Below are 27,397 nucleotides of genomic sequence, written 5' to 3' on the forward strand. Positions count from 1 at the left end.
AGGTATGAAGCATCCAGGTCTTCTACCTTCTGAAATACAAAGCTTTAAATAAATAGTTTACACCATCGCCACCGTGGGATTCTAATACCTATGTCGATTACTGTGGCGAAAGCAAGACAATAAATGGCTGCAAATCTCCACGAAACTCTGTCAGAGGCTTTGTTTGAAGTCTGCAACACTAACTTGGCTTCTTTGCATTCAAATTACTATTTAATAAGGGAGCTACCATTTGATTTTTATGGGGGGGCTAGGATGAAACTTGAAAAAATAGGCAGGACAGGAGTTTTGAGTAAAAAAAAAGGCAGGATGAGCAACTTGGCAAAAAAAACAAGAGGCTCTCAAGAGCCTAAATCGCTCACCTGTATTTCAGAGGAGAAGATTTTTAAATGTTAGCAAACTTGATGAACAAACTTGATGAACAAATTGTGTAAAATTGTCTTTAAAGGTCAATAACTCCTTAAGGGGTCAATTGACAATTTTGGTCAAATTAACTTTTTTGTAGATCTTACTTTGCTGAACATTATTGCTGCTTACAGTTTATATATATATCTATAGTAATATTCAAAATAATAACAAAAAACTGCAAAATTTTGTTAAAACTACCAATTTCGGTGGCAGCAACCCAACAATTGGTTGTTCGATTCGTCTGATAATTTCAGGGCCGATAGATCTTGACCAATTAAACAATTTTACCCCATGTCACATTTGCTCTAAAAGTTTTTGAGATATAAGCAAAAAACTGCATTTGACCCTTACGTTCTATTTTTAGCCATGGCGGCCATGTTTGTCGATGGATCAAAACTTCGAATACAATTTATAAACTAGATACCCTAAGGAACATTTAATTAAAGTTTGAAGGTAATTGGCCCAATAGTTTCAGAGGAGAAGATTTTTAAATGTTAGCAAACTTGATGAACAAATTGTGTAAAATTGTCTTTAAAGGGCAATAACTCCTTAAGGGGTCAATTGACAATTATGGTCATATTAACTTTTTTGTAGATCTTAATTTGCTGAACATTATTGCTGCTTACAGTTGATATATATCTATAATAATATTCAAAATAATAACAAAATACTGCAAAATTTTGTTAAAACTACCAATTTGGTGGCAGCTAAAAAGGCAGGATGTCAATTTATGTAAAAAAAAGTCAGGATAAACTAATAAAAAAAAAATGCAGGACCGAATAGAGTGAAAAATAAAAAGGCAGGACAGAGATTTAAACTAAAAAAAAATGCAGGACAAAATTTTTCATCCTAGCCCCCCCTTAAAAATCAAATGGTAGCTCCCTAAGAGAAAACATTTCATTGAAGTCATCCAAAAGAGTGTCTGGTTAAATCTGGTTAAAATTGGGTCTATCTGCCATTTTTTAAAAAAAATAAATGTGAACTAAACATGTCAGAACTGCATGAATGCCCTTCCAACAGTCAGTATGCTAAAAAGAGAGTTAACCAGCATAATACCCAAACTGGCTTTTGTAAGTATCAGTATACACTAATGTACTATATTCAGTCTGACACAATAGACGAGAAAATTTTAAAAGATGTAAAGTCACAAAAAATATGCTCTTAAAGCAGACAATCTTCTCAAATATTTCATAATATATAATTACTACATGTATAACAGTTTGATGGTGGAAAGAGTTATAAAAGAAATATTTTAGAATGAACCCAGCCTGGTGTGAATTAATTCAAGTATTTTCGTCCAAATCGGCAGGGCCGGTAAATAATATCAACAAATTGTACTGACCGGCCAAATTGAATGCCAATATTTGTTCCTTATAATGAAACAGTTATGGCCCTATGAGTTGAGAGATATCCAAAATTGTCAACTCTGCTAAGGGTTATTCCCCTCGGGCTAAAGCTCCCTTAACAGGGTTGACAATTTTGGATATCCCCCTCCTCAGAGGGCCGTAGTTGTATATAATATTTTGTTCATAGAACTTAATTCACTGATTGATCTTTATTTAATGTCCAGTGACAAATATGTTATGCAAATTCAAGATGAACAAGTGAGATAATGAAAACAAAATAATTTAGGTGCAAATTGGGTTTACAAGGATGATTAGGCTAAGAATGTTGAATGCTACTGGAAAAAGAACTGTGCTGGTAGGATTTAAACATTTCCTTGCATCAGATCATCTATATACAGAAAAAAGTTATTTCCTGAATTGCCACTGGCAAAAAGGGGGGTGCGGAAAATAACTTTACAAGACATTCAAATAGTTGTAAAAAGGGTTCTTTCATATTAAATAAAACAACAGAGTTTCAATGTCCCCCTTGTTGCACATATTTCTTCTGTCTAAGGGCATTAACTTAAATGAAAAAACAAAATGTCTTTTTAATATTTCTAAATTTCTTAGAGAAATGTAGGCTTGAGAGTGCTTACAATGCAATTTTACATATAAAAATCTATACACCTGAGATTGCTTACAATGCAATCTTCCATATAATTAATATTTCAAAGGGGCAGAGCTTTTAAAAAAATAATTAATCGATTCTGCATTTCGAATTTGTCCTTGACATTGGGATATGTGGGGGACAATAAGCATAACTGGCACTATCAAAATATTTGACTATTATGCCCCTAGTGACCAGTTGTGTATTTTTTCTGCAGAGCTGAACATTTATTCCCTCACCATGAGTCATATAGTTGGATGAAGAAGTTCAAACGACCATATTAGACAACCATTATAGGAACTATATCAGCATAAGAAAATTCACTTATATCTACATTTAGGACACTGTAATGCATGATTAGAAAGGAAATTAGTTAGACCTTTTATCTTGTACCAAGACAATAAACTGCAGTGTTATCATGAGAGATCTTATATTTTCAATTCATTTAGATGATAAGGCACATATATATAATTTCAATTTCAACATTTGAATTGAAGATTTTATCATTATTTGTTTAAACTTGTGTTTAAAGTTATTCCCGAGATAACCAGAATATTTGTCAAGTTTTTATTTATAGCCTTTATTATAAAATAGTTTCTGTTTATAATTCTGGTCCCTGAGAGGACTGAAATATTTTTCAATCTTGGTCTGAGAAGATAATACAAAATATAACTCGTTTTTTAATCCTGACCCCAGAGGTGACTGACATATTTTTGAATCCTGAAAAATCCAGGCAAAAAAAGTTAAATATGGTTTTAACCTCAGGTCCCAGACAGGATATAAATTTGTTTGTGCATCCTTGTCCCCTAGAGAAATTACTTATTTTTCTATCCTTCCCAATAGTAATAAAGACAGTTTTATTATCGTGAGCCTAACAAGATATGAAAACAAAGACTGGTAGGTATCATTTGTTGAAAAAAATATAAAGTGAAGTTTGGATTTTTGATTTTCATTCATTTTTTGAATAAAAATTATGCTGCACAGAAATGGTCAATTATAACTATCAATGTTCACAATATTCTCTCAATCACCATTTCAAAGTATATCAAAACAAATAAGTGTAAGTTACGTTCTATGGTCATTTAATCCCAGCGGTTCTACGGTAACATCAAATGTCTTGTTGCACATGCACTACCACACTGATCAATTAGTAAATCACTGACTATTGCAAATTCAAACCTTCCGGTAATCTAAAAATTACATGTCTGCAGCGTCAGAACACTAAAGGTTAGCTGTCCTTGATAATTAAAATACTCTTACTGGGGTCAATGATTTTTTTCAGCATGTTTGAAATTGTAGTAACAACGTAATGGAAATGGTTTAAACTACAATGCTCTAATTGTTTTAAATATTTAATAAACTTTTGTAACAAATAACTGTTACACATGATAGAGTAGTATTTGATTACTAGAATTTAACTGATGTAATATAAATGCTCTTTCAAATAGACCAAAGTAAAAGCATGTTAGCACACTGTATGGATCGTAATAAACCCTTTTTCATCAGTTTCGGCCCAAAATCCCTTTATTTGTCCCTTTATTTGTAAGCTAATATCTATTTATCTTGAAGGCTGAATAACGTTTAAAACCTGAAATAGAATTTCTTGACAAAAAGAAATTTGTTTTTTAAATAACCTTGACTGCATTTTAATGAAATTTTCCACACAAAAAGAAGAAGAGTTCTATAGAGACTGCTAATTTATAAAAAAGATCAGACTTTCTCCAAGCTATAAATGAGCTACTGTCAGCAATTTACATATTTTGTATTAGAGATTTGCTTTAATGAACATACTTTAAAACTTATAGAACTACATGAGTTCTTATGACCTGAACTGCAGACTGTATTGCATGTTAGTCTGTATGTGTTCTCTTCTGGAACTAAACTGCTAGCTATTAAAACAAACATGACCTACCTTTCTTTGCATCGACCCTTACATACCATACAGATATGTTGATATCAAGGTATACATTGAGACATGGTATTGTCTTTGTAAAACATTTAAATGTGTAATCTAATCATAGTATTAGAAGGCTAACAGATTTAATGATATGCAACAGTGAGTACAATAGTACAGCAAATCAACTATTCACACTACATGTACTATAAACATGTTTTAACAGGGGGGACAGAAAGTGCTTCTATTAAAAAAATCTTGTGAAATGAATAGGGGATACCAAGAGTCATTCATATGTTTATCAGAAAAGGCTCAAATCTGGTTCCAGTCTTCAAAATATATCAACCTGCATACAAAGGAAGAGGAGGGGGAAATCTTATGAACCAGGAGAGCATGCAGCTAATGATATGGTAAAAAATAGAATATAGAAAGACAAAAATTTTGAAAAGAATTTTCAATATAATATTCTTAAGCTTTCTTTAACCACTCAGAGTTCATGTCTGCTGGACATTTAGGTAATTACTTTAGTCAAAACAAGCCTTCTCCAACTTTCCTAACAATTAACATAAGTCAATGAAGGTCCCATTGTGCACTTTACCTTTCTGTGTAGCAACCCACAAGCAGCACCTGATTATGGAGTATAATTCTACCAGATGATACAATATTCCAGGGTTTACATTTCCTTTCAGGTCTTCTTTGATAAAAAGGTTGCTGCTTGCATACAAACTATTTAACTAAGTCATAACCACAATTCAGTCCCTTACTTCCTTAGTTGTGACATCCCAAATGTGAATTATCACTGATTTTTCACATAAATTTTGAGTAACACAATAGGTCTCAATAATTTGTTTTTTTTATTTAACATTTGCAAGATCAAGTTAATTTTGGAACAAATTAAAAAGGTACTTGAAAGTTGATATTTGAACACAGTAATCCTAATTAGCCCAAGGAAAAACAGAAAGACTCTCTAAATCAACAAGAATGCATGCATTGTCGTGCTAAGTATACCCTCAACTCATAGTTCAAAGTATTGTAAAACAGAAACTATGTGTCCGAGAGATAAGAAAAGGGCTCAAACATTACATTAACACATCACTGTAAAGCTGCTGACCAATTATGAAGTCATTCTGTACAGTAGTTTATCATAAAAGTGCGACAAAAATTTTAGTCAAAATAAAAAAAAAATTAAATCTAAAGCATAAAAAAAACGAGAAGTAGTTGTCACATAGGTCCAAAAAGCGTACACAGGTTATATCTCATTATTGTCAACCTGATGGCAATTACTGGCAAATAAGGAAAGGGTGTCTGACAAATATGCAAAGTGCTCACATGTTACAACTCAGCATTATCAAGCTGCTGACCAAATATGAAGTAATTCTGTTCACAGCTTCTTCATTTTCTTAGAAGTGTGACAAAAATATTTGTTGGATGAAGGACGGACAGATGAACAAGTTGATTGCAATATAGCCCCCACTTTAAAAGTGGACTTATTTTTAGGAATTGTTTTTATATCTAATCAATTAAACGTATCTCACCAGGTTGCATTTAATTAAAAAGTTAAAGCAAGGAATTATTTGAATTTGGAATAAATTTGAATTTTGGAAAATTGATCAGAAATTTATGATGAAATCTAATCAAGATAAACAGGGTTTGCCATGCGGGCATGCGGGCATGCGGGCATGGCTAAGGTTAATTTTACTTTCACTGATATTTTAGTATGAACTAACTAACCCCCTAAATTGGGTAAGTTTTCATCATACATTTCTCATCAATTTTCCAGAATTCAAAATTATTCCAGATTCAAATAATTCCTTGTTCTAAATTCCTTTGTAGATCCATGTTGAACCCATTTTCATCATCTTAGTAGGTGCTATGAAGAATAGGGAATATTACAAGCACCTTAACTTAAGGTTTATTCTTAAAAAAAATCAAATTTGATATATGAGGGCTAGCCTTTGGATTTAAGTTGGAAAATTTGGAATGGTATAACTGTCATAGTCATTTTTCAGTAACAGATCCCAACAATCCAAACATTTTATCAAAATATCTGACTATTTGAACATTTTCAAAATGAAAAGACAAGTTGTGAAACATGATTGAATACAAATTTTCAATTTCAATATCTAGTAAAACACATTGAAAATATATAAACTGTATAATTTTTAACATAAATCTATATAGTTTTTTTCTGAAAAAACATGTGCTTTTGAAATCTTTTAATACATTTGTATATCTATCTAATCATAAGTAAAAACTAAACACAAAATTGATACATACCACAGATTTGTAATAAAATATTCCAATTGATAAACTGAGTCTGAGTTTTTATAATACCTTGTTTAACACTGTAACAATGTTTCATTCTGTTCTTTTAAATCTTAAATATATCCATCACTAAATTTCTGAGGTACCAAAAAGGGGGGAATGTTTGCATTTAATTTCTAATTCATTATTTGAATTATATTTTGCAACAATAAAATAAATTTTAGGAATATGGTTAATGTCTTATTCAGCTGGTTATTTTATTTCTAGGAAAATGAAGAAATTTGTCAAAAAAATACCTGCAAGATGAGCCTCTTTATCATATCAATACAAATATTTATCAATCACCTCTTAGACAAAATTGAAGGACAAAAGCTGTTGATTTAAAGTTGTACAATTGAACACATCTTGACAATGGCTATTTAAAGTGCTAATTCGTTAACTGGTTAATGGGTTCTAATCCCTGTATTTTATTCCAATCAAAAGACTGTTGACGGTAACACTTATATCTATCAAACCTATACAAATAAAGTATTGGTTTATTTAAAGGCTAATGGGTTAGAGATTATTGTAAAGTCAATAGTAAGATAAAATACTTGCTGACTGGTTTTGAAAAGTCACAACTGATATACGACAGATGTCTTCAAATGATAAATTATTTACCATCTTCAGGACATTGTTTGTCCTCATGCAAGCCAATTAACAAGTGACTGATACAAACAGATGAACAGACCGGAAAAACATGATGCTCCCTTCTATCATAGGCAAGGAAATAAAAATAGTCCTGTCTGAAACTTGTAAAAACATTAGTACACATAACATAATAATCCATGCAAAATTTTATAAAAATCTGTAAAGGGTTCCATGCAACCCAGTGTCTCCCCTTTGATTGCTGCTGTCAGTGTTAAAGAGTAAAGTTGACTTAAAAAAATGAGTTCATGTATCAGTGAAATAAAAAATATTAAAAAAAAAAATTCAATCTTTATCTTTAGATGCTATTTCTTGATCTTAAAGATTAGCTTATGTCCAAATTTAATAAAAATCAATGAAGGTTTACAAATTTATCATGTAAAAAAATGTAATCCCCGACTGTCTGTACATATTAACTGCAAAAAACTAGGTCCATCTATGAGTAAAATACTGAAAAAAGAAAGAAATATACTCTTAAAATTTTGTTTCAGACATTATCTCTTAATCATCAAAAAGCTTCTGCCAAAGTTTCATAAAATTTTATGAAGGTTTGACAAATTAATTGATGTGCACAAATCTTTAATCCCAGACTGAATCTACTTGTTAACTGCAAATAACTAAGTCTTTTTTTAGAAAAATACTGAAAAATGAAAAAAAAATATTTGTATTATTTTGCTCTGGATTCTGTCTTTAGTTCATAAAAAAAGCTTCTGTCTAACTTATGTTAAATTCCATGAAGGTTTGACAAAATTATTGATGAATGAAAAGCTTTAACCTTAGACTGTAAAACGTCCATTTATCCCAAAAATATGGAAAAAAGAAAATAAATATTTTCAAAATTTTGCTCTGGATACTGTCTTTTTGTCAAAAAAAGCTTCATTCCAAATTTCATAAAATTCCATAAAAGTTTTGACAAAGTTACTGATGTTTAAAAAATATTAACCACAGACTGAATGTAAATGTTGACATGGCCGACGATGGAATCTAGGATTGCTATGTCTAGCTTTCAGGACATAAATTTCACAGGCTCGACAAAAATGCACAAGTACTTCAGATAGATTTGTACTCTAGCAAAAAGTAGAATAACCCCATGGTTAAAAGCAACACCTATTCACCTAAGGCCTAAAGTTACCTAAATATAAAATTTGATGTTGAATTCACATAATTTCATTAATTTATTGGATGTGATCTAGACAAACCATGTGTTATTTTGGGTCAGTCATCACACCTTAAGTTATGGATATTAATTACATTTTACCATGATCTAAAAAGTTAGTACAAAGATGTGGTAAATTCAATACATTTCCTGGAATGTGACCTTGACATTCTATGTATGATACAGGGAAAGTTCATGAAACATCAAATCCTCTGAAACGATGCTGCAACAAAAATTCCTAAATCCATAAAGTCTTTTCCACTGCTTCAAATATTCCATAGTTTCAAGAAATTTTATAAAAGCATATTCTTGTTAACTTATAATTTTAGTATGACATGTTGAAAGAAGGAGGGACTGACAGACGGATAATATTGGTCTCAATGATTAATTATTTATCAAGATTTTTTTCTAATAGTTTTTATTTGAACTTACTACAGGTGGGTTTGCAGTGTTTATCTACAAATAACATTATATAGGCAACAAAGTGTGGAATTCTTTCCCAACTCATTCATTATTCAAGAGCTTGCAGCTGCTACTCAGACTTTATAAAACGTCACCAGTGTCTGAGCAGAAAGTTGATGAACCAACGTATCGTCCTTTTTCTAAAAAAATTCATCGGAAGATACCAAGACCTTGTTGATAAATATTCAGTATCAACTTCACAAATAATACATGATGGTTTTGAAGTATATATTCTAGGTACTGACGTTGTTTATCATCTTAATTATGTGTTATAGTATTCTTTTATTTTTCTTTATTATTTACCTTTACTGTTTAGTTCATTTTTGGAAATATCCTTTTGGCGTTGCTCGGTACTTATACATTCCGCCATTGCTTTATTGTACTATGGTCATTTTTTGTATTCTTGTTTTTCATTTTTGCTTATGTGCTTTGTCTATATGCCATTTTGTTTTTCTTTGTTGACATATTTGTTTGTTTTTATAGTGATTAAGATTATAACACAAAGTTGACTGTTGTACCCCTTTTTTTTTTTTAACTTTTTTACCAATTATGTCTGTTTGTTTTGTTCACACATTGTTGTCAATATAATGGAATTTTATGCAACTGTCATACAAGTGAGAGGTTCAGCCAGCTATAAAACCAGGTTTAATCCACCATTTTCTACATAAGGAAATGCCTGTACCAAGTCAGGAATATGACAGTTGTTTTCCATTAGTTTGATGTGTTTGAGCTTTTGATTTTGCCATTTGATAAGGGACTTTCAGTTTTGAATTTTCTTTGGAGTTCGGTATTTTTTTTATTTTACTTTTTATCATCCAGTCCAATAAATATTGGAAAATATTGATACCTTTAAAGAAAAGTATATAGCATATTTAATGTTAGAAATAATTAAATCAATGAAACATTTTATTTCACAGACTTTATGTACTGTAGATTTGTAAATTCTATACATTTTATTTACATTATAATTGTTTAAATTTGTTCTTATTTCATGGCCTCACAGAAGATTTGCTTTATTGTTGCCAACTTTGAAACCGTCTTCAAATACATTATTTACTTACTTACTTACATACATAAGTCTGAGGGTATACACATAAACTACTGCTTTAAAATAGCATGCCAAATTTGTTTGTAATATTGGCTACTAGTTGTAAAAAAAAAACCAACACAAAACAAAACAATCGGGTAACTCATTTTAAATATCAAATCAAAAGCACCAGTTCAGTTTTTTGGGCACAGGATGTTTGCGCTTTTTTACCTGTAACACGATAGGACATTTGCCCTCCAAACACTATGGACATTTCGCTTTAAATTTTGATACACCTGTATTAAATTGACCGGACATTTGCGCTTTTTATCTATAGTCGTCTACCAGCAATTTTAATCATAACGTAAATAAATTCAACTTATATTTGTCGTAAGCTAGCTCACATGGACACGGTCTTAAACATAGAGTTTCAAGTTGTAGACTAGTAAAGGATTTGATTTTTGGTGTTTTAACGCCACTTTTAAGCACCGCTTTTGGGCTATTTAGTGGCAGCCAGTTTTTATTGGTGGAGGAAGCCGGAGTGCCCAGAGAAAACCACCAACCTTCGATAGGAAAACTGACAATCCTAGTCAATTAAGATTGGAGTTGAGTGCACCCGACGAGCTGGGTTCGAACTCACAACCTGAGTGTTGACTGGCTAGTGATTACAGTAGTAACCACTTAGACCACTCGGCCCCAACTAGTAAAGAAAAAAAATGTTATATGTCACGATGGATTTTCATCATTGAACAACAGTCACTTAATTATATTTAAATTCATTATATTGATGAAAAAGCACCTAAGTCAAGAATTGAGAAAGAGAAACTAGAATATTTATTTGAAATATGGGCCAAATACCTGTCAGGACAGATTACAAGAGCTAAATTTGTTCATTCCTTCTGCTTTAGATATCAAGCGAAAACTGACCAGTGATTACTAAACGTGTCTTTTATGTCTTTAGAATGTTTACTTTTAGTTACCGGGTATATATAACTATATCAATGTGATATGAAATGACTATTATACTTTTATGAAATGACTATTATACTTTTAACCATAGAGAAAATTATGACTTTTAACTCTGCCAGGTATAACCTGCTGGTCCTAAAACGGGATAAAAAAGGAGGAAAGTCATAAGCAGCAAATATTGTTAAAGCGCAAATGTCCTATATAAAAAGCGCAAATGTCCATAAAAAAAGCGATAACATCCTGCGCTGAGTTTTTTATATCCAAGGATGTCATAAAAATTACTGTTTTCACTTTCTGACTAGTCGAAATAAACACTTATTACAATGTTTGCTAAAAGTATCCCATTATTGTTATGCAAGCATTAAGTTAAAAAATGGAGGCTGACAGTTTGATTTGCTTATTCTCTCAGTGCTTCCTATTGAGTTGCAATACATAATGATGATGATAGATTGATGTTTAATGCCAAGTGCAAGTATTACATGTATGTCAGGATGAGAACATTTTAATGTGACATGTATATGAACCCTGCTTTGTACAAGAATGACACAATGAGCAGTCTCAAGACACATTATTCAGATGCTAAAGCTGACTAATCTTGTTTCTTACTCCTATACTCCTAAATTCTGTGTGCTACGGGCATAAACAGTAAATACTGATTTTAAGTCTTTGGTTTCACTTAACCTGGGATCGAACCCATGAATCTTCCATACTCTTATTGAGCATGTTACCACTAGACCACTGTGGCAGTAATGCTTAGCAGGACCCAGACTAATGATTGATTAGATGTCTGACACAGTTTCTAAACATTTCATAATTACTTATACTGACACATCACATTTATTATAATAAATCGTTTTTTTATAATTTTTTGTCATTTTTGGTAGCAAGCCATTCCTAAAAGAAAAAAGTGCCCATGTAACACCCACTTTCTTAAAAATTAAAATTTTTAAAGTCTAGGTAAATCTGACCAGTTGAAGAAAAATAACATAACACCTGTGCAAGCTTTGGTTTAATATAAAGATTTACATAAAATCATTTAGAAATGGATTTTGTTGACAATTTAGCTTTTCTGCCAATGATTGTCAGAGTTGCAGTTTTTAAACACACTGATTTGGTAAGGGAAACCCAAAAAATAGTTCAGATTAAAATTTCAAATAGCAGGTGCACAACTTCATGTCCTGAAGAATATGTGCAAATTTTGTTGAAATCTGTCCAGCAAATTTGAGAGAGATATTGATAAACAAAGTGTGACATGGATGACAACCAAGACACAATAAAGAAGTGATTCACATGTTACACTACAGCTTCCCTGAAATGGCATCCATAGGAGGCTTAGGACTTTTGATGTTGTTGATGCAGTTGACAAGCATTTTGCATCTTATTATTATGTCATGTTCTACAATGATTTTCTAGGAAAAATTAAAATCATTATAACAACTTTTCCAGAAATGCTTAAAATTGCACTTTCTCTTACAAGGATTGCAGCCTATATATTTTTTGAAATCTTTATCTAAAACAAAGTATCAGTCTTTAACCTAAATGTATTTCAATTACCAGTATTTTCTAATCACTTTTAAGGAAATTCTTTACATCAAAACTTCTTCAAAACATTATATTTAAACAGTTACAACACTGCCTGGGAATTAAATAAAATGTATTAGATCTTGTTACAAACCTCATTTTCAGGTAATAGTTATCTAAATTTATTTATTTGAACAAGAATGTGTCCATAGTACACGGATGCCCCACTCAAACTATCATTTTCTATGTTCAGTGGACCGTGAAATTGGGGTCAAAACTCTAATTTGGCATTAAAATTAGAAAGATCATATCATAGGGAACATGTGTACTAAGGTTCAAGTTGATTGGACTTCAACTTCATCAAAAACTACCTTGACCAAAAACTTTAACCTGAAGCGGGACAGACGGACGGACAGAAGAACAGACGGACGAACAAACGAACAGACCAAAAAACATAATGCCCCTCTACTATCGTAGGTGGGGGCATAAAAATTTGTCATCTTTGGACAGATAATATTTTGTTGAAACAATTCCTATAAAGTCTGTTTTGGAACAAATTTTTTTTTTTATTTTCTTATCAAAGACATTATCATTGCCTGAAGACTTGTACTCTAAGTGTGAGGCAACAATTTTTAAGAAAAACTGAATTGAATACAGGAATCTGTGTTTAACCTATAACCCCAATACAGTCCTTTCCTTTAATTAACCTTTATCCTGAAGTATTGAGACCCAAAAGAACATGTATATTGTTGACAAATATTCTATAAATACTTTAACTGACCTTAGTAGAGTATCTGAGCCTGGTTTCTTCGATGTCATTTGTATAGTAAACACAGCATGTGACCGTGACGATCTATCATGTACACTGGTGGCAGCTACTTTACGATGAAGCTGACCTTGTTGTAAAAGTTGTTGGGCTATCTCCTCAGTAGGAGCCTTATGAACTGATAGGTTTCTTACAACCCAGACTCCACCTGTGCCTTCTAACACATGAACCTAGCAAAACACAACAACACAGTTATAACAGGTAAATTACAAAACAAAATTTAAATCTTCAGTAATTTAAAAATTTATCTATATATTCTTCTTGTCAAATTTTTCTGTATAAAATGAAAACTGGAAATCTCTTTCTGTGCATGTTTTCTCATAGACAAAGCTTAAGCCATAAGCAATAGCTTTCAAAATTCTTAAGGTTTTTTTAATTAAATTTACACTGTCAGTTAAGGTTTGATTTTGACAAATACTTCTTGACATAGTTTTAAATCATTTCCTAATCAATATAATTAAATTTTAAATTCTTCAGTTTGTTACATATTCAAACTAAACCTGCCCCCTACCTTTAATGATAAAGCAAAACTAAAACTTCATCCCCGCATAGAAGAAAAAAAACAAAACATAAAGTAAAGATAACTTATAAAAGCAATATTTATCATAAACTATAGATGACTTAATTCAATCCAGGTGGGATATCACATTCACATTCCAGCTATAGAAAAAAATTTGTTTTACTTCAAATTGTTAAAGTTGTATATTTTAGCATAATTTTTCTGTCCATTTATACAATAAAATAATTAACATGGTAAATGTGTATAACTATGATCTCTTCTTGGATTCTTAAGTGTTAATTTCCAACTAAATATAATGGTTTGTATTTAAAAAATGTATTTCATAACAGTGTACAGAAGTAATCTATTTTCTTTACCATTGCTTTGTAAAAAAATAGGAGTTATCTCCCCCTTGACCATAATTTATTTTTCTTTCAGTAAACTAGCAATTCCAACCATACAAATGTTATTATTTGATAAATTTCAAGCATGTTTGACATAAAAAAAAAACATTTTTTAATACACAATTAAATATTGATTAGGTAAATAACATGTCTTTATATCCTTGCTATCAAAACAGTCAAAGATCGAGTTCAAAAAGTTTGATTCTGGAAAGAAACTGTGCTTCTAAGCTTTTATTTAGATTCATTCATCAGTAGATTGTGTGGATATCAAAATCAGTTTGTCATATATCAATGCTTATAGCCTAAAAATGACCAATCTTGAAGAATTGATCATGCAAATCACTTCTATTTTTATTATATTAATAGATGTTTTGGGGTTACCCCTGATGATATTTCCTCTAAGAAATCTTATCTGCTGTTATATATGTTTATCAATAAATACTTACTAAAGATAACAGTGTAGAGGGAAGTAACTACTGATTTTTTTTATGCGATGATAAACTTGGCTATTTTCATTTGTCTTATTTTTTTCCAGGGGTTTTTGACCTGCTTTCGTAATTTTGTAATGTTTACTCATGCAATTTTTTCAGTTGGAACTAAGAAAAATTGTCACCATATATATTTTCATCTAATATCAACATGATCAATACTTTTTAAGAACTTTTTAAAATTATTTAAGATGTGTTTTTTTTATATTAAATTGCACTTTATTTGAGATAGAAAAGATGACAAAAAACCATACTGAACAACAGCGAATAAAAAGTAACGAGAAGTAAACATCAATATGACAGCAACCAATTAAAGACAGATACAATTAAAAGTAGTTTAAGTTTGTATGTCATTACCCTAGGAAATGGTGTGTTTGGATTCTGTTGTTTGTAGTTTGGGTTCAGTAGATCATATCCAACTTCTTGATATATTTCCATATAAGATATGTGCACATCAATTTCTTCATCTGTACGTTTCTCCAAAGCTTTATATATCATGGATAGAGATCTAAAAACATACAAGTTTGAGCTTTCTAAAAAGCTGTGGACTGCTTCGCTCTATCCTAATTTAAGGATATATGTGTGCATGTGGTTGTTGGTTTAGTATTGGAAATGTGGTATTTTAAGATATTGATTGATATAAAATGGATGTCTTAGACTAGGAATATCAATTTTTGTATATATATTTATATTTATTTATATTTACAAATAGACATGACTCTGGAGGTGTGCCTAGATTGGCAGAAGTTATAAAATACAGATAATGCATTTTTGTAAACATTGTTTAGCAAAACAAATCGTGCATATTGCAGATTAACAAAGCAAATAAACACATATTAATAATTGATATTTCAAAATTGAATTTCAGTGTGCAATATATATGCATAATAAAACGAACATGAATTAATGACAGTTGATCGGAACTGAAATACACATAGTTAATTTTCCAGCATTTGATGTCTTATCCTGAGACGAGAAAAGTCTGTAATTCTTTATCTCATTTAGGCCAATAGCTGTTGCTGTATCTCAGCCGCATCATAAAGCAACCAATCAAAATCTATATGTGAAAAGTAATTATTTCAAGATGGCGTGTATATTGACTGAAACTAATAGCTCCGCATCGTGATGCGAAGCAATAATATTTATTAAACATAATTTTACAATTTAACCATAATTTACCCTTTTTTTCTGCTACATAAGTGTGTTTGTTATTTGTAAATTTTTACATTCTTCTTTAATATCTCGTTTTAACTGCTAATTTTTGCTTTGTCCTTTTAATCAAATTTCTAGTAACAACTTTTTGGATGCAAGTATTCTTTTTTAAAGTTTAGGTAGTTTATGCAAACAAAAACAAAAACACCACAAAAAATGTTGCAGTATACTCAGGATCACAACTTAATATAAAAGTTAACACCATTAAGCCAGTTACCTCTACTGAATTTACCTACATTTTGGTCTTACAAGTTATGCAATGCTTGAAAGTTTATAAGGAATTTGTCATTCAACACAAAATAAAAGATATTAGTTTTCTGTGTGTGTGTATGACCACTGTGTGTGGGTGCATGTGTTAGTTAAAGAAGTTTATCATTGAAAGTTGCCTTAAAGTCAATACAAAGGAGAATTACAACCCATTTTGCAACAATTGCACTATAAATTATCATAAATCAGTTCATTTTCAGCCATAACAAGCAGATGTATGCCATGAAAAATATCTGAGAAAAAAATTGATCGCATAAATTACAAAAAGGTATAAAAAAGGAGATATTGGCTATATGTCATTGAGACAGCAAATTAACATTTACAAAATAACCTAAAATTATTTTTCAACGAAATTTCAATTTCAAATATATATATATATCAACTGGCAAATCACGTCCTCTCCGATGATTTAATTAGACCGTGTAAGGGCTGTAGAGCCAGTTAAGGTTGTTCTTTCATTTTGCAAAATGAGCACTCTAATGCATACTTGGTGCATGATAAATTCCTCAATGTCCCTTTATTCTTCCTGTTTGATTTTCTATATATACATATAATTTTTATGTAGATATAAGAAGATGTGGTATGAGTGCCAATGAAACAACTTTCCATCCAAGTACGAAATAATAGTTTTTTCTATATTATGTGTGTGTGTGTCATCTTCTACTTTATCTAAATATATTTTAACTTAACAAACTGTTTCCTGTGTAAAATTCAACATGATATATCTTACCTGGGTTCTAAACCCCTCATTTCATACTGTTTGCCGTAACCTTCAACAGTAAATGTTTTCCCAGTACCAGTCTGACCATAAGCAAAGATTGTACCATTGAAACCATCCAAAAATCCTACAAATATTTGAATAAACAGATGGCTTCTTTTAATCAAATAAATATTGTACAATTTTGCATTTAAAAATGTTAAAGATTGGCCATGGTCCTTCCTACGGCACCTGTAAAAGAAGATGTTGTCTGTATCTAATAAAAGTTAATAATTTGCAGTATTGTTCTTCAAAGACTGGCTTTTTTGTTGTTGTTTTTTAAGTTTGTATATATAATATATGTGGAAAGTATATTTTTTTGATGGGGGAGAAGGGTTGTATATGAGTAACTTCTTAATAACATGTATTAGTTCTACAGAACCCTTTTGAACTGCAAGGATCAGAGTTACTACTGAACTTTTCAGATTATTTTATAGTAATGTATTTTTTCCCTGAAGTTATTAGTATATTTTTTTCTCATGACTCTAAAAAATATACCTGCTACAATATCTTTAGCAGCAACATCAAACACTTCCTCCTGAGTAGCCACATTCTTAAATATGTAGTTAAAGTGGAACTCATGGTGTACCGTAGTTCTATTGTTAGCCTTTGGATTGTTGTAGTCTCTCAACAGCTCTGGTACTCGTAAACTGAGGGTGTCATGTGACACTTCAAACTCAGGATAGTAATCCCCTGTTGGCTTGATACGACAAAATGTCCGTATCTGAGGCATTTCTGCTGTAATGTCTGTCTGTTTTTAACTATCCTGGTTTCATATTTTTCTTCATCTACCCTGAAATACAAAAAAATAATAATTATAGAATGAAAATGTTTCTAGGCTTAACAATAAAACTAAAAGAAAGTATTAAGTCGAATATAACTATCGGTATAGCACATCAAAGTTAAATTCAGACAATTCACTGCTTTATTAAGAAAATTATTGGCAAATCAAAATTGTCTCTATGTGGAAACTATTTTGTAAGGTGCTTGTAAGATAATCACAGGCAATAGTTGTTGTGTAATTTACATGTACTTCATTCTTTATACTCTGTCCTACACTTAATTATGCATTATTTCTCCTGTCCTGTCCAGTCTGTTTTAAATACTTCACATGCTATCAAGAAATGACACTTGTCAAAGTTCTAGTTACTAAACTACTTGCTTTATTTGGCTTTATTGCTTGATTTAATTTCCCAGCCAGTCAGTAAATCATAAGGAACCTTTTGGAACCCCCACTTTTTTTTGAGGATCAATGCTTTTGAATGGGGACATATGATTAAAACCCCCTTTTAACAAGAGTGCACACACTGAAATGTCTCGCCTTCTTTACTAATCATTGATATTATGTTGATAGTCCTAAATATAAAGCTTTATTACAACTGTCACATAAACTTAACATTAACCAAGTAAACTAAACATTGACCAATGAACCATGAAAATGAGGTCAAGGTCAGATGAACCATGCTAGGCAGGCATGTACAGCTAACAATTCTTCCATACAACAAATATAGTTGACCTATTACTTATAGAATAAGAAAAACAGACGAAAACACAAAAACTTAACACTGAGCAATGAACCTTGAAAATGAGGTCAAGGTCAAATAAAACCTGCGTAACTGACATATAGATCATAAAATATTTCCATACACCAAATATAGTTGAACTATTGCTTATAGCATTAGAAAAAAAGACCAAAACTCAAAAACTTAACTTTGACCACTGAACCATGAAAATGAGGTCAAGGTAAGATGACACCTGCCAGCTAGACATGTACACCTTACAATCATTCCATACACCAAATATAGCTGACCTATTGCATGCAGTATTAGAAAGAAAGACCAAAACTCAAAAACTTAACTTTGACCACTGAACCATGAAAATGAGGTCAAGGTCAGATGACACCTGCCAGCTAGACATGTACACCTTACAATCATTCCATACACCAAATATAGTAGACCTATTGCATACAGTATAAGAAAAACAGACCAAAACACAAAAACTTAACTATAACCACTGAACCATGAAAATGAGGTCAAGGTCAGATGACACCTGCCAGTTGGACATGTACACCTTACAGTCCTTGCTTATAGTATCTGAGATATGGACTTGACCACCAAAACTTAACCTTGTTCACTGATCCATGAAATGAGGTCGAGGTCAAGTGAAAACTGTCTGACGGGCATGAGGACCTTGCAAGGTACGCACATACCAAATATAGTTATCCTATTACTTATAATAAGAGGGAATTTAACATTACAAAAAATCTGAACTTTTTTTTCAAGTAGTCACTGAACCATGAAAATGAGGTCAAGGACATTGGACATGTGACTGACGGAAACTTCATAACATGAGGCATCCATATACAAAGTATGAAGCATCCAGGTCTTCCATCTTCTAAAATATAAAGCTTTTAAGAAGTTAGCTAACGCCGCCGCCGGATCACTATCCCTATGTCGAGCTTTCTGCGACAAAAGTCGCAGGCTCGACAAAAATGGCTGGATCCGCCCCCGACTTAGTAAGAACCTCATAAGGAATCGTTCTGTTAAATTTGATCAAGCAGTACTTAGATGAAGAAGCTTTTTCTACATTTTTTCTTGTACAAGATCTCTACAGTTTATAGACCTATTGACTTTTGATTTTTGATATATAGTATTACATCATTTTAATACAATATATTCAATCTAAGAAGTTTTAATCCTATTCTGTTGAACCTTTTATCTATGATTGATTGATTAACTGTCTCATAACCTTATATAACTAGAAAATTGGATAGCAATTAAAAAAGACTTCAATGGTACCATGAATTCTTTGAGAATTTTATATAAAATTTTGTGACAGTCATTATTTCAACATTTGAGGGTTAAATTGGGTAGGACAAGAAAAAAAGCTATTCTGTAGATCACACACTATTGAGAGTTGTTATAATTATAAGGGTTCTTAAACATCAGTGTTCACATTGGTGCTGGATGGCTCACTCAACAATGGACAATTATTATTTATTAATCCAAACAAAGTTTTTCTGAGCAATAAATTACTACCTGGTTTATCAGTAAAATTAAAAAAAAAGAAAATCATAGCACATACTGAATAATACAAATCTTAATCAAGGGTTATACTGTCAAATGCTGTGTCCTCTGCAACAAACATGACAAAAAAAGTCAAGCAATCATCTTGATTTCCTAGTTCCAACTAGTACTGGCCATCCAGCTTAATAGATATACACACAGCAAGGGTCAAATGAGTCCTAAAGTAGCAGGGGTCACAAAATTCTAACTTATAAAAGCTATAATTTTTGTAAAAGGATACAAAACTCAACATTAGCAAATTTCTAATCAAATGTCAAACAATATATAAATACCAATATCAAAGAATTTTGGTGTATTTAAATTTCAGGGTATCTGCAAAACAGAAATTTGACTGCTCTCAAGAAATATACAATGAAGACAAATAAATATAACACAAGACAGGAAAGAAAATGTACCGTTATTAAGTTTTTCCACTTCTCAGGCCATTATTAATAGCACATTTAGTTTACTTGGTCATGTTGGTCAATATGTAGAAACCTTATCTTTAAACATACTCACAAATTATTAGAAAGAATCCATGAAAAGCTATCAATAATTGTTATACAATGGTCACTTGTTAAAAGTGAAAACTGTACACAAAATATAAAAGGGTAAATAAAGGTCTTCAAGCAATTAAAAATGTCTGTAAAATGATAAAGATGTAAATTAAATGGTAACTTTGAAAATAATCTTTATTCATTGTATGTCAAAATATCATTATATTTTTCCTCAAATATTTACTAAAACCAAATGAGACCTTAAGATACCTCATAAAATATAAAATGAAATAGAAACAGCAAACCATTGTAAAAAATTCTTTAATAAAAATTCACAGTGGGTGAGTCTTTATATTTCCATCAGTCTCAACAAACAATTGTGTATTAAATAATTCAAACTTTTCACTGCCAGTACAGTAACAATAAAGCCTTTCAATAAAGCATGTCCACAAAGGATAAATTGTTTAACATCTCATTAAATCAACAACAACTTTTTTGTTTTGGGATTTAAAATGTAATCATTAAATTTTAACACACAGGATTGCATTTAAAACCTCTACATGTTAAAAACATCTACAAAATTTCTTTTAATTTTATGCAACAATGTTATCAGAAATTTACAATTAAAATTACTGAATTTGTCTCTGTCATTTTTTTCCTTATTTGTGTGTGATATCCTTGTTAATGGGTATACAATGAGCCAATATAGAAATATCCCATTAGAAATGTTCTAAGAAAACATCATCATCCCAATAATTTTAAAAACAGTAAACAATGACATACACTGCAGTCAGGCATCTCTACACAATATTAGGGCCATTAGCTGGAACTTTATAATTTTTACAAGTCTAGTAAACTACTGCAACCATAAATATCTATATAGGAGTCATATCTGACAGCATTAGATACTAATGCTTTTTACTATGGTCATATCTTGAACTTAACCAATATTTTCCAAAGAATCATTAAAATGGAAAGTCCATATATCTGCTAAGTATTCTTTAAGCCAATACCCATGTTAATAATTTAGACAGTCAATAAAAATGACCAAATCAAATATGGATAATAGCACATTTCGCACTGTACAGGAGTATGTTTTATTCCTATGGTTCCTTCTGAAATCTAAATAAATCTTTGTACTGTAGTCAAACCATAGAACCTTATCAGAGGTTATTTGTACTGTTGTCAAACCATAGAACCTAGTCAGAGGTTATTTGTACTGTTGTCAAACCATAGAACCTAGTCAGTGGTTATTTGTACTGTTGTCAAACCATAAAACCTAGTCAGAGCTTATTTGTACTGTTGTCAAACCAAAGAACCTAATCAGAGGTTATTTGTACTGTAGTCAAACCATAGAACCTAGTCAGTGGTTATTTGTACTGTAGTCAAACCATAGAACCTAGTCAGTGAGGTTATTTGTACTGTAGTCAAACCATAGAACCTAGTCAGAGGTTATTTGTACTGTATTCAAACCATAGAACCTAGTCAGTGGTTATTTGTACTGTAGTCAAACCATAGAACCAAGTCAGTGGTTATTTGTACTGTAGTCAAACCATAGAACCTAGTCAGAGGTTATTTGTACTGTAGTCAAACCATAGAACCTAGTCAGAGGTTATTTGTACTGTAGTCAAACCATAGAACCTAGTCAGAGGTTATTTGTACTGTAGTCAAACCATAGAACCTAGTCAGAGGTTATTTGTACTGTTGTCAAACCATAGAACCTAGTCAGTGGTTATTTGTACTGTAGTCAAACCATAGAACCAAGTTAGTGGTTATTTGTACTGTAGTCAAACCATAGAACCTAGTCAGTGGTTATTTGTACTGTAGTCAAACCATAGAACCTAGTCAGAGGTTATTTGTACTGTAGTCAAACCATAGAACCTAGTCAGAGGTTATTTGTACTGTTGTCAAAACCATAGAACCTAGTCAGTGGTTATTTGTACTGTAGTCAAACCATAAAACCTAGTCAGAGGTTATTTGTACTGTTGTCAAACCATAGAACCTAGTCAGAGGTTATTTGTACTGTTGTCAAAACCATAGAACCTAGTCAGAGGTTATTTGTACTGTTGTCAAACCATAGAACCTAGTCAGAGGTTATTTGTACTGTTGTCAAACCATAGAACCTAGTCAGTGGTTATTTGTACTGTAGTCAAACCATAGAACCTAGTCAGAGGTTATTTGTACTGTAGTCAAACCATAGAACCTAGTCAGAGGTTATTTGTACTGTAGTCAAACCATAGAACCTAGTCAGAGGTTATTTGTACTGTAGTCAAACCATAGAACCTAGTCAGAGGTTATTTGTACTGTTGTCAAACCATAGAACCTAGTCAGAGGTTATTTGTACTGTTGTCAAACCATAGAACCTAGTCAGTGGTTATTTGTACTGTTGTCAAACCATAGAACCTAGTCAGAGGTTATTTGTATTGTTGTCAAACCATAAAACCTAGTCAGAGGTTATTTGTACTGTTGTCAAACCATAGAACCTAGTCAGTGGTTATTTGTACTGTAGTCAAACCATAGAACCTAGTCAGTGGTTATTTGTACTGTAGTCAAACCATAGAACAACCTAGTCAGAGGTTTTTTGTACTGTAGTCAAACCATAGAACCTAGTCAGAGGTTATTTGTACTGTAGTCAAACCATAGAACCTAGTCAGAGGTTATTTGTACTGTTGTCAAACCATAGAACCTAGTCAGAGGTTATTTGTACTGTTGTCAAACCATAGAACCTAGTCAGAGGTTATTTGTACTGTTGTCAAACCATAGAACCTAGTCAGAGGTTATTTGTACTGTTGTCAAACCATAGAACCTAGTCAGAGGTTATTTGTACTGTTGTCAAACCATAGAACCTAGTCAGAGGTTATTTGTCAAACCATAGAACCTAGTCAGAGGTTATTTGTACTGTAGTCAAACCATAGAACCTAGTCAGAGGTTATTTGTACTGTAGTCAAACCATAGAACCTAGTCAGTGGTTATTTGTACTGTAGTCAAACCATAGAACCTAGTCAGTGAGGTTATTTGTACTGTAGTCAAACCATAGAACCTAGTCAGAGGTTATTTGTACTGTTGTCAAACCATAGAACCTAGTCAGTGGTTATTTGTACTGTTGTCAAACCATAGAACCTAGTCAGTGGTTATTTGTAATGTTGTCAAACCATAGAACCTAGTCAGAGGTTATTTGTACTGTAGTCAAACCATAGAACCTAGTCAGTGGTTATTTGTACTGTAGTCAAACCATAGAACCTAGTCAGAGGTTATTTGTACTGTTGTCAAACCATAGAACCTAGTCAGTGGTTATTTGTACTGTTGTCAAACCATAGAACCTAGTCAGTGGTTATTTGTACTGTTGTCAAACCATAGAACCTAGTCAGAGGTTATTTGTACTGTTGTCAAACCATAGAACCTAGTCAGAGGTTATTTGTCAAACCATAGAACCTAGTCAGAGGTTATTTGTACTGTAGTCAAACCATAGAACCTAGTCAGTGGTTATTTGTACTGTAGTCAAACCATAGAACCTAGTCAGTGAGGTTATTTGTACTGTAGTCAAACCATAGAACCTAGTCAGAGGTTATTTGTACTGTTGTCAAACCATAGAACCTAGTCAGTGGTTATTTGTACTGTTGTCAAACCATAGAACCTAGTCAGTGGTTATTTGTACTGTTGTCAAACCATAGAACCTAGTCAGAGGTTATTTGTACTGTAGTCAAACCATAGAACCTAGTCAGTGGTTATTTGTACTGTAGTCAAACCATAACCATAGAACCTAGTCAGTGGTTATTTGTACTGTTGTCAAACCATAGAACCTAGTCAGAGGTTATTTGTACTGTTGTCAAACCATAGAACCTAGTCAGTGGTTATTTGTACTGTTGTCAAACCCAAGACCTAGTCAGTGGTTATTTGTACTGTAGTCAAACCATAGAACCTAGTCAGAGGTTATTTGTACTGTAGTCAACCCATAGAACCTAGTCAGTGGTTATTTGTACTGTTGTCAAACCATAGAACCTAGTCAGTGGTTATTTGTACTGTTGTCAAACCATAGAACCTAGTCAGAGGTTATTTGTACTGTTGTCAAACCATAGAACCTAGTCAGTGGTTATTTGTACTGTAGTCAAACCATAGAACAACCTAGTCAGAGGTTTTTTGTACTGTAGTCAAACCATAGAACCTAGTCAGAGGTTATTTGTACTGTTGTCAAACCATAGAACAACCTAGTCAGAGGTTATTTGTACTGTTGTCAAACCATAGAACCTAGTCAGAGGTTATTTGTACTGTTGTCAAACCATAGAACCTAGTCAGAGGTTATTTGTACTGTTGTCAAACCATAGAACCTAGTCAGAGGTTATTTGTACTGTTGTCAAACCATAGAACCTAGTCAGAGGTTATTTGTACTGTTGTCAAACCATAGAACCTAGTCAGAGGTTATTTGTCAAACCATAGAACCTAGTCAGAGGTTATTTGTACTGTTGTCAAACCATAGAACCTATTCAGAGGTTATTTGTACTGTTGTCAAACCATAGAACCTAGTCAGAGGTTATTTGTACTGTTGTCAAACCATAGAACCTAGTCAGAGGTTATTTGTACTGTTGTCAAACCATAGAACCTAGTCAGAGAGGTTATTTGTACTGTTGTCAAACCATAGAACCTAGTCGGTGGTTATTTGTACTGTTGTCAAACCATAGAACCTAGTCAGAGGTTATTTGTACTGTGGTCAAACCATAGAACCTAGTCAGAGGTTATTTGTACTGTGGTCAAACCATAGAACCTAGTCAGTGGTTGTACTGTGGTCAAACCATAGAACCTAGTCAGTGGTTATTTGTACTGTAGTCAAACCATAGAACCTAGTCAGAGGTTATTTGTACTGTTGTCAAACCATAGAACCTAGTCAGTGGTTATTTGTACTGTAGTCAAACCATAGAACCTAGTCAGAGGTTATTTGTACTGTTGTCAAACCATAGAACTTAGTCAGAGGTTATTTGTACTGTAGTCAAACCATAGAACCTAGTCAGAGGTTATTTGTACTGTGGTCAAACCATAGAACCTAGTCAGTGGTTATTTGTACTGTTGTCAAACCATAGAACCTAGTCAGAGGTTATTTGTACTGTGGTCAAACCATAGAACCTAGTCAGAGGTTATTTGTACTGTGGTCAAACCATAGAACCTAGTCAGAGGTTATTTGTACTGTGGTCAAACCATAGAACCTAGTCAGAGGTAGTCAAACCATAGAACCTAGTTACTGTTGTCAAACCATAGAACCTAGTCAGTGGTTATTTGTACTGTAGTCAAACCATAGAACCTAGTCAGAGGTTATTTGTACTGTAGTCAAACCATAGAACCTAGTCAGAGGTAGTCAAACCATAGAACCTAGTCAGAGGTAGTCAAACCATAGAACCTAGTTACTGTTGTCAAACCATAGAACCTAGTCAGAGGTTATTTGTACAAACCATAGAACCTAGTCAGAGGTTATTTGTACAAACCATAGAACCTAGTCAGAGGTTATTTGTACTTATGTCAAACCATAGAACCTAGTTACTGTTGTCAAACCATAGAACCTGTCAGAGGTAGTCAAACCATAGAACCTAGTCAGAGGTAGTCAAACCATAGAACCTAGTTTCTGTTGTCAAACCATAGAACCTAGTCAGAGGTTATTTGTACAAACCATAGAACCTAGTCAGAGGTTATTTGTACTGTTGTCAAACCATAGAACCTATTCAGAGGTAGTCAAACCATAGAACCTAGTTACTGTTGTCAAACCATAGAACCTAGTCAGAGGTTATTTGTACAAACCATAGAACCTAGTCAGAGGTTATTTGTACTGTTGTCAAACCATAGAACCTAGTCAGAGGTTATTTGTACTGTAGTCAAACCATAGAACCTAGTCAGAGGTTATTTGTACTGTTGTCAAACCATAGAACTTAGTCAGAGGTTATTTGTACTGTAGTCAAACCATAGAACCTAGTCAGAGGTTATTTGTACTGTGGTCAAACCATAGAACCTAGTCAGTGGTTATTTGTACTGTTGTCAAACCATAGAACCTAGTCAGAGGTTATTTGTACTGTGGTCAAACCATAGAACCTAGTCAGAGGTTATTTGTACTGTGGTCAAACCATAGAACCTAGTCAGAGGTTATTTGTACTGTGGTCAAACCATAGAACCTAGTCAGAGGTTATTTGTACTGTGGTCAAACCATAGAACCTAGTCAGTGGTTGTACTGTGGTCAAACCATAGAACCTAGTCAGTGGTTATTTGTACTGTAGTCAAACCATAGAACCTAGTCAGAGGTTATTTGTACTGTAGTCAAACCATAGAACCTAGTCAGAGGTAGTCAAACCATAGAACCTAGTCAGAGGTAGTCAAACCATAGAACCTAGTTACTGTTGTCAAACCATAGAACCTAGTCAGAGGTTATTTGTACAAACCATAGAACCTAGTCAGAGGTTATTTGTACAAACCATAGAACCTAGTCAGAGGTTATTTGTACTTATGTCAAACCATAGAACCTAGTCAGAGGTAGTCAAACCATAGAACCTAGTTACTGTTGTCAAACCATAGAACCTAGTCAGAGGTAGTCAAACCATAGAACCTAGTCAGAGGTAGTCAAACCATAGAACCTAGTTTCTGTTGTCAAACCATAGAACCTAGTCAGAGGTTATTTGTACAAACCATAGAACCTAGTCAGAGGTTATTTGTACTGTTGTCAAACCATAGAACCTAGTCAGAGGTAGTCAAACCATAGAACCTAGTTACTGTTGTCAAACCATAGAACCTAGTCAGAGGTTATTTGTACAAACCATAGAACCTAGTCAGAGGTTATTTGTACTGTTGTCAAACCATAGAACCTAGTCAGAGGTAGTCAAACCATAGAACCTAGTCAGAGGTAGTCAAACCATAGAACCTAGTCAGAGGTTATTTGTACAAACCATAGAACCTAGTCAGAGGTTATTTGTACTGTTGTCAAACCATAGAACCTAGTCAGAGGTAGTCAAACCATAGAACCTAGTCAGAGGTAG

General features: G+C 32.6%; 1 protein-coding gene across 34 annotated transcripts in view; it reads right to left on the reverse strand.

The window, feature by feature from the left end:
* Window positions 1–27,397, reverse strand: part of LOC127704178 (kinesin-like protein KIF6) — a 72,539-nt gene that overhangs the window by 39,358 nt on the left and 5,784 nt on the right. For 33 of the 34 annotated variants that reach the window (XM_052208104.1, XM_052208103.1, XM_052208097.1 and 30 more), the window contains exons 1-5: window positions 20,416–20,478; window positions 17,330–17,624; window positions 16,805–16,919; window positions 14,953–15,103; window positions 13,160–13,374 (exon numbers count right to left, since the gene is read on the reverse strand). In XM_052208104.1, the coding sequence (XP_052064064.1) occupies window positions 13,160–13,374; window positions 14,953–15,103; window positions 16,805–16,919; window positions 17,330–17,564 (716 nt within the window). In that variant the 5' untranslated portion in view covers window positions 17,565–17,624; window positions 20,416–20,478. Of the gene's footprint in view, window positions 1–13,159; window positions 13,375–14,952; window positions 15,104–16,804; window positions 16,920–17,329; window positions 17,625–20,415; window positions 20,479–27,397 lie in introns of those variants that run through there. The other variant, XM_052208073.1, reaches the window with a different exon arrangement.

This window comes from Mytilus californianus, unplaced genomic scaffold (genome assembly GCF_021869535.1).
Source record: "Mytilus californianus isolate M0D057914Y unplaced genomic scaffold, xbMytCali1.0.p SCAF_6, whole genome shotgun sequence".
Taxonomy (NCBI): domain Eukaryota; kingdom Metazoa; phylum Mollusca; class Bivalvia; order Mytilida; family Mytilidae; genus Mytilus; species Mytilus californianus.